The sequence below is a fragment of the Cricetulus griseus genome, chromosome 9 (assembly GCF_003668045.3).
Source record: "Cricetulus griseus strain 17A/GY chromosome 9, alternate assembly CriGri-PICRH-1.0, whole genome shotgun sequence".
Lineage (NCBI taxonomy): Eukaryota > Metazoa > Chordata > Mammalia > Rodentia > Cricetidae > Cricetulus > Cricetulus griseus.
In genome coordinates, this window is record NC_048602.1 from 8,541,929 (window position 1) to 8,557,343 (window position 15,415).

The window sequence follows — 15,415 nt, forward strand, 5'->3', positions numbered from 1 at the left end:
GTAGTAAGACGTCCAAGGCTGTTTATAAAGGAAAGCATTTAGTGTGGAGCTTCCGGTGCCCAGGGCTAGTAGGGTCCCGACTATTATGGGGGACAGGACTTGGCAGCAGCCAGGCAAGCATGGCACTGGAGGCATAGCTGGGAGCTCACAACTGATCCATAGGTGCAGGGCAGAGATGAGAGAGCTAACTGGGAATGGTGTGATTTTGAAATCGCAAAGCTGCCAGGCGTTGGTGGCGCACGCCTTTAATCCCAGCACTAGGGAGGTAGAGGCAGGCGGATCTCTGTGAGTTCGAGGCCAAGCTGGTCTCCAGAGCGAGTGCCAGGATAGGCCCCAAAGCTACACAGAGAAACCCTGTCTCGAAAAACAAAAAAAAACCAAACCAAACCAAAACAAAACAAAACAAAAAAAGAGCAGAACTATTATGGGCTGGAGAGATGGCTCAGACGTTAAGAGCACTGGCTGCTCTTCCAGAGGTCCGGAGTTCGATTCCCAGCAACCACATGGTGGCTCACAACCATCCTTTATGAGATCTGGTGCCCTCTTCTGGTGTGCAGATATACATGGAAGCAGAATGTTGTATGCATAATAAATTTTTAAAAAGTTATTAAAAAAAAGAAAGAAACGGCAAAGCCTAGTGACCTCCTCTGACGAGGCTACACCTCCTAATCCTTCTCAAAGAGTTCTACCAATTGGGAACCAAGTATTCAAATACATTAGTCCTGTTCTCATCCAACTCTCCATACTGTCTCTAACTCCAGCCCAGAGGATCCATGTCCTATTCTGTGCCTACAAGGACACCAGGAACACACATGGATGTAGTGTGCAGACACGCATGCAGACAAGACACGTTTAAAATAAAACATTAATGATCTCACACTGCTCTTCCCAAGTATCCACCTCAGGCAGCTCACAGCCACCTGGAACTCCAGCTCCAGAGGATCCAACACCCTCTTCTGGCCTCTCTAGGCACCCGCACACATGTGGCACACATACAGAGAAACACACAGACACCTAAATAAAAATATAAATAAATCTTGAGAGAAGAGGGCATTTGCTGTCAAGCTTGATGACCTGAGTTTGACCCCCAGGCCACACAGTAGAAGGAGTGAATCAACTCGCTCAAGTTGTCCTCTGACCTCCTCCCCATGTGTGCTGAGACACACACACACACACACACACACACACACACACACACACAAATAACAAATACATGCAGCCGGGCATTGGTGGCTCACGCCTTTAATCCCAGCATTCGGGAGGCAGAGGCAGGCAGATCTCTGTGAGTTTGAGGCCAGCCTGGTCTCCAGAGCGAGTGCCAGGATAGGCTCCAAAGCTACACAGAGAAACCCTGTCTCGAAAAACAAAACAAACAAACAAACAAACCAAACACATGCCAAAAATTTTTAAGAGAAAAAAAATGGCTTCCTGCTCAAATGCCTCTGAAATGTCCACCCACTGGGGTGCTTTGTTTGTGACATCAGGGCCAGGGCAGGCGTACTTTAATGTAGTCAGGGTTAGCATTATTGCCCTATTGGTTTTCACTGTTGGAAAACCCCAACACTCTCAAAGCATGGGGCAGCTTTTCTTCTCTTAATTTACAGACTTCCGAATTCCATTTAAGTCTTTTAACCCATCTGTAGCTGTTAAAGAGCAAAGAGAGGATCCAGGTAAATCAGATTGCTGTTTGGCCGTGGCCATTCATTCATCTTTGGGGATTTCAAACACTGTAAGATGTATTGATTCCCCCGTGTGTTTTCAATAGCCCGGGCTGACCTCGAACTCCTGACTCTCCCCTTCCATCTCCCCAGTGCTAGGACGACAGGCTTGAATCACTACACTTGGTCTTCTGTGGTACTGGGGATGGAAGGCAGGGCGTCCATACGCCAAGCAGGCTATACCTCAGGCCCCAAATCACTGCAGCTTTGTGTTTGGTTTTATATCGGACCGTTTTAGTTGTAGGGAGGGGTGGTTCTTTGAAATTCTTTGAGAAAATGACATTTGAACTGAAATCTGGCAGAAGGGCTCAATCCTACCACACCCAGGCAAACCCTCCTGATGAACCGGCTGGTGTGGAGCCACATAGGTTCATGCAGAGGCGGGGGTGGGTGTGGGGAGGGTTTCTCTTGGGGGGTCATTGGACACATTGGATGAAATGGCCCGCCCAGGTGAGTGCCTTGTCATGTTAAGGGCCTGGGAGGAGGGTGGGACTGCTGACCGTGCCCCTGTACCCACAGTCCATGGAGTCTCAGGTGGAGGAGTGGTGCCGCGAGGTGGGCGAGCTGCAGGCGCAGACCGCGGCGCTGCCGCTGGAACAGGCCAGCAAGGAGCTGGTGGGTGAGCGGCAGAGCGCGGTGGGCGAGCGCTTGGTGCGCCTGCTGGAGCCATTGCAGGAGCGCCGCCGCTTGCTGCTGGCCTCCAAGGAGCTGCATCAGGTGGCGCATGACCTGGACGACGAACTGGTGAGGCCGGGCGTGGGTGCATGGGGACTTAGGGCGGGGACTCGAGGATGGGACAGGTCGTAAGGCCGGGCATTGACGCTAGGGGCGCAGAGGGTGAATGAAACCTGGACTGGCCCAGGGTGAGAGTCCGATGGAGTCTTCAGGCCTTCACTCCTTCATGTCATTTACTCCAGTCATTCATTCATTCATTCATGAAACGATTTTCTTTTCTTCTTTTCTTTGCACTATTTGAGACGGTCTCATGTGGTCCAGGCTGGCTTGGAACTGGTTGTGAAGCCAAGGATGATTGAACTCTTGATCCTCCTGCCTCAGCCTCCCGAGTGCTGGAGTGACAAGTGTGCCCAGCACTCCTGGCCGTCACCCATCGGTCGTGATGCCTGACTCCGCTCGGTGGCATTCAATTATTTGATTAGTCAGCCACTCACCCATCTGTTTACTCTCACTCGTTCTTGGCCAGGCCCTATGACTGTACGATGCCAGGGCCAGCAGGTGTCCGTGGCAGTGCTTTACACCAGAGGGCTCAAGTCCTGTCCCTCGACAGTGACTCCCTAGGGAGGAGAGGGCCATGATGGTGACTCTGAGGGGCTTTAGCAGCTCAGAGTTTTAAGTCAGAGCGTGGGAGGCTTCCTGAGGAAGTCTCCACTGAGGAAAATTGGGGTGAGGGGGATGGAAAGAGAACGCCAGGAAGCAGCGCCGGCATGTTGGAGGCCAAAGCTAAGCGGGTGTCTGCCTCAAGTACAGAGGGCAGGACGGAGGGTGTCACATAGGCTGCTGTCCCGGGGGCTGAGGAAAGGCATCGATGCATGGGCAGGGCTCTACGTCTACTTGGGAGGCAGCGATCCTCGGGTGCACTCTCTCCCCGACCCTCCCCTGTGTCCTCCCCAGGCATGGGTTCAAGAGCGGCTGCCACTGGCCATGCAGACTGAGCGAGGCAATGGCTTGCAGGCTGTCCAGCAGTACATCAAAAAGAACCAGGTGAGCTGAGCCAGGTGAGGGCGTGAGCGAGGTAGGACCCATGGGGGCGTGAGAGCTAGAAAAGAAGTCAGCTAAATAGCTAGATAAGGGGGCTGGGGACATGGCTCAGTGGTTAAGAAGAGCACTGGCTGCTCTTCCAGAGGACCCTATTCAATTCTCAGAACCCACATGGTGGTTCACAACAGTTCCAGGGAATCCAACACCTTCATATGGACATGCATGCAGGCAAAAAAAAAAAAAAAGGCAAAACAAAACAAAACAAAAAACATGAGTGCAATGAAACAAACATAAATAATTTAAAAAATAACTAGATAAGTAGATGAGAGAGAGAGAGAGAGAGACAGAGCGAGAGAGAGAAATTGTCTCCATGAGCATCTAGAGTCAGTCATGGGTCTCTATTTCATTTTTGTTGTTTTAGAGTTAACTTTGTTGCCAAGTCACTGTCTTCTCGTTAATTGCTGAGGCAAGGCCTCCATCAGGTTTACATATTACCATCAAAACCAAAGAGAACTCCTCAAAAGTTTCCCACAAGGCGATCAGTGAGATGGTTCAATGGGTAAAGGACTAGAATCCCCCAGTGAGGGGCTGGGGGCGTGGCTCCATGGTAGAGCCCCTGCCTAGAATTCCCCAGTGAGGGGCTGGGGGCGTGGCTCAGTGGTAGAGCCCCTGCCTAGAATCCCCCAATGAGGGGCTGGGGGCGTGGCTCAGTGGTAGAGCCCCTGCTTAAAATCCCTCCAGCTCAATGGCAAAGTGCTTGCTTCGCCTTCCAAAGGTCCTAGGTTCAATCTCACTACAAATGACTGTCCTCCCTCCAGCCATAAGCTGCTGCCAATAGATCCTTAGCTAGGACTGGTGCCTCGAGAGGCGCTCACTCCCACATCATGCTGGGCTTCTGGGTACCTCGATCCTGCGCAGGACTTACGAAGGTAGTGACAGCTGCTGGGAGTCCAGGAAGACAGCGCCTCACAGCAGCTCTCTCAGAGGGCCCTGTCTTACATCTCCAGACTCGACAGTTTGGTCTTAGGAGCGAGCCTCCAGCTTTCTTCTCCCTGCGCTTGGCTTGTCAGGGTCTGGTTTCTCACCCACAGCACCTACAGCATGGGCATAGGAGTGAGTGGTACCCAGCAGGGGATCTGAGGATGTCCATTCTAGCCCAGTGGCCCTGCCAGTCGCACAGGGGCTTTGGGTGTCATGGGGTCTTTGATCTCCCCCTCTCTCCACTCCGCGTCTCCTCTGCAGGGCCTGCGGCGGGAGATCCAGGCGCACGGGCCGCGCTTGGAGGAGGTGCTGGAGCGCGCGGGCGCGCTGGCCTCGTTGCGCAGCCCGGAGGCCGAGGCCGTGCGCCGGGGCCAGGAGCAGCTGCAGAGCGCTTGGGCGGGACTGCGGGAGGCGGCAGAACGACGGCAGCAGTCGCTGGACGCCGCCTTCCAGGTGGAACAGTACTACTTTGATGTGGCGGAGGTGGAGGCGTGGCTGGGCGAGCAGGAGCTGCTCATGATGAGTGAAGACAAGGGCAAGGTGCGCCCAGAACAGGGGTGAGGGGGTCCGGGGACGCCGGAACCGGGGGACGCCCCCCGGCCTCTGCCGCCTCATCGTGGGCGCCATGTGCCCCTAGGATGAACAGAGCACCCTGCAGCTGCTCAAAAAGCACTTGCAAGTGGAGCAGGGCGTGGAGAACTACGAGGAAAGCATCGCACAGCTGTCTCGCCAGTGCCGGGCGCTGCTGGAGATGGGACACCCAGACAGGTGGGCGGGCCCTGGAGATGGGACACCCAGACAGGTGGGCGGGCCCTGGAGATGGGACACCCAGACAGGTGGGCGGGCCCTGGAGATGGGACACCCAGACAGGTGGGCGGGCGGGGGCCGCGGCCAGTTCGGAAAGAAGGGTCCAACAATGGCTGGGACTGAGTTCGAGTAACAGAGCCAGGTTTGACGGTTCAGAGTTAGAGTAACAGTGCCAGGCTTGATGGTTCTGAGTTAGAGTAACAGAACCAGGTCTGATGGGGCACTCGTGTATTCCCAGCCCTCAGGAGACTGAGACAGGAGGATTGCTGCAAATTGGAGGCTAGTCTGGTCAAGAGAGAGAGTTCCAGGCCAGAAAGGGTCACATAGAGAAGTCCTATCTGAAAGACAGAAAAGACAAACAGAAATAAATAGATAGATGACTTACGGCCAGGACAGGCAGGAGATGTTTGGGAGGACTGAATACCTGGAGAGCTGAAGGAAGAATGGGGGCGGGGCCTGAACCTTCCTGGTATAGCTGTGGTGTGACCTCGATGAGCCTCTAGAGGGCTTGGCTCCTGGTGGGATCTTAGAGGGACCACAGATCAAGACCCACGCCCAGACGCCTGGAGATTGACACTGAAGGTGGGCCTTTTGGCTGGGTGTTGAGGGAAGGAGTTAGGAACCCCGCCCACATTATTGTGGAGCAACAAGGGACCAAAGATAGATACTAGGCGACTAAACAAAACCAATAAAAGACGCTGACTAGGGCTGGATGGGGGTGAGTGTATCCAGTTATGGAAACAGTAGCGAGGGACCGGGGATTCCAGTCTTCCTTGGCTACATAGAGAATTTGGGACCAGCATGGGCTTCATGAGCCCCTGCTATCTGTCTATATAGACAAACAAACAAACAACAACAACAAAAAAAAAACCACCATCATGGTGCAGTTAGTGCTTAGCAAAATGTTAGTTATTGATACTATGTTATATTTTTACTGTCACTTACTATATTATTGCTACAGCAGTGAGCGCCAGGCTGGCTTGGTGTGACACAGAAACAGTCCCACCAGAGGCGATCTTAAGAGGCAGGACCCTGGCAAAGATTCAGGAGGAAACAGCCCTGCCTTGGGAGGGGAGATTAGAGGTGCCCCCAGACGTCTTAGTGGACTCTCTGTTGTCCCCTATCTCCACTGTCAGTGAGCAGATCAGCCGGCGACAGTCCCAAGTGGATCGCCTCTACGTGGCACTCAAGGAGCTGGGTGAGGAGCGCAGGGTGAGCCTGGAACAGCAGTACTGGCTATACCAGCTCAGCCGCCAGGTCGATGAGCTGGAACACTGGATCGCTGAGAAGGAGGTGGTGGCTGGCTCACCAGAGCTGGGCCAGGACTTTGAACATGTGTCGGTGAGGATTCTTAGGAATTCTGTGTCATAGTTACATTTCTGTTGTGGCAAAACACTGCAGCCCAGGCAGCTTAGAAAAATAACGGGTTGAACTGGGCTTAGCGTCCATGGTGGTGGAGCAAAGGGATGGTAGCAAGATGTGATCGAAAAGTAGGAGGCAGAGAGAGGCATACTGGGAATGGCCCAAGTCTTTTAAAACCTCAAAGCCCGCACCTAGGGATGCACTTTCTCTAATCCTTCCCAAACAGTCCCACCAACTAGAAACCAAGTATTTAAACATATGAGCCTATGGGGCCCTTCTCATTCAGACCACACAGACCAATGATACTAGCTGCATCCTTTGAATACCTCTGGCCCTCCTTTTGAATGACCCCACCTCCTGGCCTGAAACATAAGCATTCATATAATGTAAACGCATGTACAAGCCCTGGTGACACATGAGAGGTAGGAGCAGGTGAATCAGGAGTTCCAGTCATCTTTGACTACCTAGTAAGTTTCAGGCCAGCCATTGGCTACCTGAGATCCCGTCACACGCACGCAGGAAACACCACAATGAGACGCTCAATGCCTAGCATGGTGTTAGTTTTTAATAATATATATATCACATTTTTTATCATTTACATAATGAACTATTTCTATTATTGCTACAAACACCCAAGAACTATTACCTATTTTATTATAACAAGGCCTATTATCGTGATCCATATCTGTCACATGGTAATAGGTTGGAGGGGGCTGGGGTGTGTAGCATTGGCACCCACTCAGCGGTCTTTTCTCAACCTCCCCACCCCTTGTTCTGGTCCCAGGTGCTACAGGAGAAATTCTCAGAGTTTGCCAATGAGACGGGAACGGCAGGGCGGGAGCGGCTGGCGGCGGTCAACCAGATGGTGGACGAGCTGATTGAGTGCGGCCACACAGCGGCGGCCACCATGGCTGAGTGGAAGGACGGGCTGAACGAGGCCTGGGCCGAACTGTTGGAGCTCATGGGCACTCGGGCCCAGCTGCTCGCTGCCTCTCGGGAGCTGCATAAGTTCTTCAGTGATGCCCGAGAGCTTCAAGGGCAGATTGAGGAGAAGCGGAGGCGGCTGCCCCGCTTGACCGCACCACCTGAGCCCAGACCCAGTGCCAGCTCCATGCAGAGGACCCTGCGAGCCTTCGAGCACGACCTGCAGCTTCTCGTGTCCCAGGTGGGGTGACGGAGGCCACAGAGCCAAGTGGGAGGGCCTGGGTAGTGTGGCTGGGAGTGTAGGCAACAGAGCCCAACCGCTGCGGAGAGGGCAGGCTGGCAGTGGACAGAGAAAGCAGCCTGGGGAACAAGACAAAGCTGGACAGATGGAAAGTGGATGTCCTCACGGTGCCAAGGAATTCAGTCGAGACTGGCGAGGGGCACGGTGTGGCAATGCTGAAAATTATTATTATTATTATTATTATTATTATTATTAAAGACAAACAGCCCTGGCTGGCTTGAGACTTGTTATGTAGGCCAGGATGGCCTTGAATTTGCGGTGAGCCTCCTGCCTCTCAGACAGGGAATGAACTGCACTGGGTGTGGTAGCTCAGGCCTGAGAAACCTTAGCACTTGGGAGGCTAAGGCAGGAGGATTGTCAAGGGTTCAAGGCCAGCCTGGGCTACTGAGTGTAGCCATGTCTCAAAAGAAAAGAAAAAAAAAAAAGAAAGAAAAAGCTTTTCATGTAATCTAGCAGACATAACATCACACCCCTGTAATCCCAGGAATATCCCAAATTTGAGGCTAGCCTTGGCTACACGGTGAGACCTTGACTCAAAACAAAAAATGAATAGGTATTTGGAAACAGACTGGTAGGTGACTTGTAGGTCTGATGTAGGTGGAACAGGAAAAAAAATGAGACTTACACCAAATAGGCACTAGGGTGGAAAGAGGGCTCCTGGGAAAATCAGATGGCTCTCAGAGGAGAGGAAGGTGTGGACTTGTGTGAAAAAGTAGGATGCGGCAGAAACAGAGTTATCCGATCAAAAGTTGAGGCAGCAAAATGAAAGAAACCTGGTGGTAAAGATAAAAGCCAGAACACAGGTACTTCAGTGAAGGAGCAGGCAGCAGGCAGAAGACAGTTGGGGAGCCCTAGGGAAGAAAGAGGGTGGAGCCTTAGCCACGTGGGTGGGGAAGAGGGGTGAGCATAGGTCTAAAGACAGGGGCCTGGGGTCACCAAGGAGCGGAAGAGGGAAGAACATGGGTCATAGGGGCGGAGTAAAAGGAGGAGCCTGAGCTGCAGGGGCGGGGAAGAAGGAAGGGAAGGAGCCTGGACCACTGGGGCGGGGAAAGAGGGAGAGACCCGGGCCACAGGTGATAGAGAAAGGGTGGAGGCTGGAACAAGTAAGATGAATGGGAGGGCGGAGCCTGTGCCAGCGTAGGGCGGGTGCGCGACCTGTCACGCCCCTCAGGTGCGGCAGCTGCAGGAGGGGGCGGCCCAGCTGCGGACGGTGTACGCGGGAGAGCACGCCGAGGCCATCGCCAGCCGCGAGCAGGAGGTGTTGCAGGGCTGGAAGGAGCTGCTGGCAGCCTGTGAGGATGCTCGTCTGCACGTCAGCTCCACGGCCGACGCCCTGCGCTTCCACAGCCAGGCCCGTGACCTGCTTTCCTGGATGGACGGCATCGCGGGCCAGATCGGGGCAGCTGACAAACCCAGGTGCCCCTTACCTCATCTTGGCCTTTTTGCCTGTTTGTGACCGTCTTCGGTAGCTGGCCAGACCTCCAACAACCCCTTCTCATAGGAAACACGAGCAGCCTGGCAGTGCCTCTGTGTACCAGGCACTGTTCTCGGGGCTTTCTGCCCTCGATCCTATCCGGGTGTCCACACTGGCCTCTCTGCGGACACGTCACATGGGATGGGCCAAGGAGCAAGAGAAAGCTGTGAGACCATTTGCAGATGCAGCCCGCAGTTTTGCATCAGTGTCCAGCAGAAGCTAAACCTGAGCTAAGCCTGGCCACACAGGCCTATCAACCCAGATACTCAGGAAATAGGCAGGAGGATGAGTTCAGGCCTAGCCTGGGTAACTTAGCAAGACCCTGTCTCAAAATAAACAGCAAGCATCAGCGCTGGGGGATGCAGCTCAGTTGAGTGTTTGCCTGGCTCGCACGAGGCCCCGGGCTGCATCCCCAGCATCGAATAGGCCAGTTCCAAGGGCATTTGCTTGCAGTCCCACCACTGAGAAGGTAGAGGCAGGGGGATCAAGTACATCCTTAACCACATACTGAGTTTGAGGCCACATGGGACTCCATTTCAAAAAAAAAAAAAAAAAAAAAGCAAAATAACTGGGACTGGAGAGATGGTTCAGAGGTTAAGAGCATTGATCTGGGTTCAATTCCCAGCACCCACATGGTGGCTCACAACTCTCTGTAACTCCAGTTCCAGGGGACGTAACACCAATGACAAAACACCAATGGGAAAAAAAATTAAGTTTTTAGAAAGTAATTTTTTTCAAGTTCAAAGCAAAGCTCAGTGGCGGAGCACACCTATAACCTCAGCACTTGGGAGGCAAAGGCAGGAATATCAGGGGTTCAGTGTCATCTCTAGCTACATAGCCAGTTCCAGGCCAGCATGTACTACACGAGACCCTGTTGAAGGGGGGGGGGGGGAGAAGGAAGGAAAAGTTGGACTTGAAATTGTAGGTCCACTAAAGCAAAAATCTGGCATCTTTAAATCATTGACTTCATGAAGACCTTGGGAGCCTTGTTCAGAGAAGGTCGCTGTCCAGGGATTATGTAGAAAAGCAGAGTTTCCGGGCAGGGGTGGCAGCACACGCCTTTAATCCCAGCACTCTGGTGGCAGAGGCCAGCCTGGTCTACAGGTCGAGCTCCAGGACAGGCTCCAAAGCTACACAGAGAAACCCTGTCTTGAAAAACCCTAAAAAGGAAAGAAAGAGGAAGGAAGGAAAGAAGGAAGGGAGGGAGGGAGGGAGGGAGGGAGGGAGGGAGGGAGGGAAGGAAGGAAGGGAGGAAGGAAGGAACAGCAGAGTCACTGTGCCCATTGTGAGCTGGATCTGAGGGTCAGGCTTCAGGTGGCTTCATGCAGCTTAGTTCCCTGTCCCCTCCCCTCCACAGGGATGTGTCATCGGTGGAGGTGCTTATGAACTACCACCAGGGCCTGAAGACGGAATTGGAGGCTCGAGTGCCTGAGCTGACGGCCTGCCAGGAGCTGGGGCGTTCCCTACTACTCAACAAGAGTGCCATGGCTGATGAGGTGAGGAGAAACACTGGGAGGGGAGGTCCCCTCTCTGCTCTGCACACCCCGGGAGCCCCTCTCATCCCACCCACACACTCCCAGATCCAGGCACAGCTGGACAAGCTGGGGACCCGGAAGGAGGAGGTGTCTGAGAAATGGGACCGGCACTGGGAGTGGCTGCAGCAGAGTGAGTAAGGGGCCTCGACCCAGGGGCCATACCTCGGCATGCCTGGCCAAGACCAGAGGATGACAAGTGACATGCGCATGCTTGGGTCTCCAGAACCTGGACCTGGGAAGGTGAACGAGGGGGCTGCCTTACCTTTGAGCTCCGACCTCCACATGAGTGCACCCTAATACACACACAATAAATATAATGTATTTTTTTTAAATAGCCCTAGTCCCCATTACTCTCAAGGCTGGTCTGGGGGTAGCCCGAGGGTGTGGGAGGCCAAAAAAACCATAGCTCTCACCCCAGGGAAAGGTCTGAGGCTCTCCCGGTGCCTCACCTCTCGTGCCTGTCCCCAGTGCTGGAGGTGCACCAGTTTGCTCAGGAGGCCGTGGTGGCTGATGCCTGGCTGACAGCCCAGGAGCCACTCCTGCAGAGCCGGGAGCTGGGCAGCAGTGTGGACGAGGTGGAGCAGCTTATCCGGCGACACGAGGCCTTCCGCAAAGCAGCTGCAGCCTGGGAGGAGAGGTTCAGCTCTCTACGCCGCTTGACCACGGTCAGAGCCCAGATCCCACCCACCGTCCCCACCTGCCATCCCTCTGTATTAGACAGACCCTGCTCTGGGTGCCTGGCCCTAAGCTGGGCAGAACAGGACGTAGAACCTTCCTGAGCCCTAAGTGAAGGCACAGGGACAGGGCTGTAATTGACAGTTAGGAACCCAGAGGGGGCCCAGATTTTTGATGAGGAAAAATAGGTTGAGGCTGGGGAGGGGATGAATTGGGGGGGGGAGTTGAGGGGGCTGAGGAGTCCAATATGAGCATTGAATACTGTGAATGCAAAAAGCCTGCTGTGATTAAAAAGCCTTGAGGTCCTGAGGGAAGACTGTTAAGGAAGATGTGGCGGGAGGCGGGGGTGTCAGAAAAGCCCCCCCGAGAAAGTGGCTGGTTAGCTGTCGGGTGTAGTGGCACACACCTGTGTTCCCAGCTTTGGGAGGTGGGGGCCGGAGGTTGAGAAGTTAGCTCAAGGTCAACGTCAGGAATCTCGAGTTTGGAACCAGCCTGGGTTACATGAAACCTTGTCTCCCGTGTAGTTCCCCACCACAGTACACCCCAAAAAAACCAAAACCAAACAAACAAAACAAAACAAAACAAAAAAACAACAAAGACCAAAGAAGCAGGAGGAAAGGGAGGGGGGAAGAGGGAGGGGAGGAGGGAGCGAGCCCCTTACACTCCTACAAGATCAATGGGACAAGGAATTTGGTCTTGTCCAAGAACAGGCAATGGCTGCAAACCCTGCTTCTCCAAGGAGCTAAGTTAAGCAGTGAGGGAGAGCGCCCAGCACCTTCGGCCCCATTCCCCAACCTGACCTGACCTTTCTACCTCCCACCCCCACCCCCAGATCGAGAAACTCAAGGCAGAGCAGAGCAAGCAGCCACCCACCCCTCTGCTGGGGCGCAAGTTCTTTGGGGACCCCACGGAGCTGGCGGCCAAGGCGGCGCCCTTGCTGCGTCCGGGGGGCTATGAGAGGGGCCTGGAGCCCTTGGCTCGCCGGGCCTCGGACACGCTGTCAGCGGAGGTGCGGACCCGAGTTGGGTATGTGCGCCAGGAGCTCAAGCCCGAGCGTCTGCAGCCGCGCATTGACCGGCTACCCGAGGCCCCGGGGAGGGTAGAACCCGCGGCCCCGACAGCCGCAGCGTTGGACACCACTGATGCCCCTGGAAGCCCGGCGGTGACGGAGCAGGTCCGGCCCCGGCCGGAGCGCCAGGAGTCGGCCGATCGTGCGGAGGAGCTGCCGCGGAGGCGGCGCTCAGAACGCCAGGAGTCCAGCGAGCAACCCGAAGAGGCTGCGCGCAGGAGGCGGCCCGAGCGCCAGGAGTCCGCGGACCACGAGGGACCACACAGCCTTACCCTGGGGCGCTACGAGCAGATGGAGAGGCGGCGGGAGCGGCGGGAGCGGAGGTTGGAGCGGCAGGAGTCTAGCGAGCAGGAGACTCCAACCAGAGGAGAGCTGGCCAAAGGGTGAGGACCTTTGTGACCCAGGTGCCAGGGCAAGGGGGGTGGGGGAGGATGTGGCCGCGAGGGCCCCAAGGGCTGAGTTTCTGGGCTCCCAGTTGCTCAAGTGAGCCCGGTGGTGGCAAGCCTGTAATGTTCCGCTTCCGAGGTCGAGGAGGGAGGCCCAGCATCAGTGAAGGAAGCAGATTTATCACCAGTGAAGACCCAGATATTTAGGGCTGGGAGGGAAAGCCCAGGGGACTTGGAAGCTCAGGGGGATGTGTAGAGAAGACAACGGTAGCCTTCAAGCTCGAAGACACCAGCTTGCCTTTTGTTGTGCTTAAAACTCAAAGGGCACCCAGGTGCTGGTGGTGCACGCCTTTAATCCCAGCACTCAGGAGACAGAGGCAGGAGGGTTTCTGTGAGTTCGAGACCAGCCTGGTCTACAGAGTGAGGACAGCCAGGGCTACACAGAGAAACCCTGTCTCAGGAAACAAACAAACCTCAAAGGATAGCAGGGTGTGGCGCTCCGTGTGTGACCCCAGCCCATAGGTATGAAGGACTGAGTCCCAGCCCAGTCACCCTGCCATACATACTGAGCACCAGGGCTCCATTTCAGATTCTGTCTCTAAAACAAACAAGTAATTTAAGTGTGGTGACCCTTGCCTGTACTCCTATCACTTGGGAGATAGCAGCAGGAGTTCCAGGTTATCCTTAGGGAGGCCAGAGGTCAAACCTTGACCTAAAAAAACCCAAAAAATAAAATTCTGCCCCCTGAGGGCAGCAGGCACCCACACAGTACACATACACATGTGCAGGCAACACACCCACACATAAATAAACCTGCAAAAATTAAAAATAAAAATATTTTTAAAAGTCAAAAAAAAAAAAGCAAACTTGGAGGGCTTTGTTGTACTTCGAGGCACTGTGTCTGGAACACCCGTGGTGTGCAAGGTACCACATATGTGAGACCGCTGAGTTGTGGGCAGGGGCCTGCTATGGAGGCCCCTCTGTCCAGCCAGGCAGGGCCATCGCAAAAGGTCCTGCATCTCATTTGGGTCTTCTGCCCTTGTTCTCCAGGAAGGCCACCCTAGCTGACATTGTGGAGCAGCTGCAGGAGAAAGAGTCAGGCCCTGGGCTCCCTGCTGGGGTGGTAAGTTGAGCCACAGGGATGGGTGGGGGCAGAAACCCTTTTAGTGGCCAGGATCTCGGAGGCAACCATTACCCAGGCCCATCCTCCTTCCTGGACCTTGCAGTCATCTGAGGCCCCATATTCTCCTTTACAAAGATGGAGCCACAGACCCAGGGGCCTTATTCCAACCCCACCCCACCCCATCACACACAGTAGACTCTAAACTCTGCCCCCATCTATTTTAGACCCCCTATTCCTCCAGCCTTGTGGGGTCCCCCAATTTCCTCATTAGCCACACAAGAAACCACCCCAAGATTGCTCACACAGAAATGCTATATACTGTCCACCTCCTCAGACTCTGTCCCCACCTCCCAGCTTCCAGAATTCCAAAGCCTAAAATCGAATGACCCATTCCCCGGACCTCAGGGGTCCCCCCCCCCAGGCTTGAGGGTCTTCTCGTGCTCCCCTCCAAGACAGGCGGCCCTGCAGAAGGATGGGAGCCCACCCAAGGCCCTGGGGCTCCCAGAGACAGGATGCTCCCCCAGTCATCATGCACAGTAGCCCTCTCCCCCCCCCCCTTCATTCACACAGCCGGCGCTGCCACAGCCTCGTGAGCTTCCCCCCGGTCGCCTGCCCAACGGGCTTGAGCCGCCCGAGCGGACACCTCGGCCCGATCGGCCGCGGGCCCGGGACCGGCCCAAGCCTCGCCGGCGGCCACGGCCTCGAGAGGGTGGTGAGGGCGGGGGAAGCCGGCGCTCGCGCTCCGCCCCTGCCCAGGGAGGCTCCGCCCCCGCGCCTCCGCCTCCGCCCGCTCACACCGTGCAGCACGAGGGCTTCCTGCTGCGCAAGCGCGAGCTCGACGCCAACCGCAAGTCGTCCAACCGGTGAGCGCGTGGGCGGGGCTTTGCGCGGCTGGGCTTCCCGCTCCGGGTGTTTCATGAATGAGTAAGCGGGGCGGGAGGGGCAGGGGGGCGGGACTCAGGTTCAAAGACTCCAACCCGGGCTGGGGAGGGGGGGCGTGGTCGAAGCTCAGAGAGTCCAATGGCTAAGAAGGACAGAGCGGGATGGGACGGTGACAGAAAGGGCCCCTAGCGTGAGTAGATTGGGGTTCAGTACCAGCGACCACCCCCAGTGGTTGACTATAGCTAAGGAGCAAACTGGAGGTCGAGTCTCATCTGGATCATTCCAGTGGATTGGCGCTTCAATCATTGGACGGGATGGGTCTCCCCCCCCCCCCCAACCTCACAATCTCCACTCGTGAAATTTCCAACGAGGGTCTGAAAAGGAACAGAACCTCAACTGAGGACCTAGTGGAGTGTTGGAAGCTATCTCAGTTTTCCAGATGAGCGGCTTTTTCTTAAGTTC

At 55.1% G+C, this 15,415-nt stretch overlaps 1 protein-coding gene and 2 long non-coding RNA genes across 3 annotated transcripts in view; 1 reads left to right on the top strand and 2 right to left on the bottom strand.

The window, feature by feature from the left end:
• The window catches only part of Sptbn4 (spectrin beta, non-erythrocytic 4), an 82,664-nt gene that overhangs the window by 62,828 nt on the left and 4,421 nt on the right, over positions 1-15,415 (top strand). The window contains exons 20-32 of the mRNA XM_027430438.2: positions 2,238-2,462; positions 3,348-3,437; positions 4,677-4,955; positions 5,053-5,183; positions 6,359-6,563; positions 7,369-7,749; positions 8,981-9,225; positions 10,641-10,779; positions 10,864-10,948; positions 11,287-11,483; positions 12,326-12,945; positions 13,999-14,071; positions 14,642-14,934. Of these exons, the coding sequence (XP_027286239.1) occupies positions 2,238-2,462; positions 3,348-3,437; positions 4,677-4,955; positions 5,053-5,183; positions 6,359-6,563; positions 7,369-7,749; positions 8,981-9,225; positions 10,641-10,779; positions 10,864-10,948; positions 11,287-11,483; positions 12,326-12,945; positions 13,999-14,071; positions 14,642-14,934 (2,963 nt within the window). The remainder of the gene's footprint in view (positions 1-2,237; positions 2,463-3,347; positions 3,438-4,676; positions 4,956-5,052; positions 5,184-6,358; positions 6,564-7,368; positions 7,750-8,980; positions 9,226-10,640; positions 10,780-10,863; positions 10,949-11,286; positions 11,484-12,325; positions 12,946-13,998; positions 14,072-14,641; positions 14,935-15,415) is intronic.
• On the bottom strand, positions 7,221-9,359 carry LOC118239347. Its single transcript, XR_004771232.1, has 2 exons — positions 9,237-9,359; positions 7,221-7,964 (listed from the first exon to the last, which is right to left on the bottom strand). It is a non-coding gene; the product is annotated as an uncharacterized LOC118239347 (long non-coding RNA).
• Positions 10,770-12,065, bottom strand: LOC113837203. Its single transcript, XR_003487876.2, has 3 exons — positions 11,900-12,065; positions 11,268-11,443; positions 10,770-11,111 (listed from the first exon to the last, which is right to left on the bottom strand). It is a non-coding gene; the product is annotated as an uncharacterized LOC113837203 (long non-coding RNA).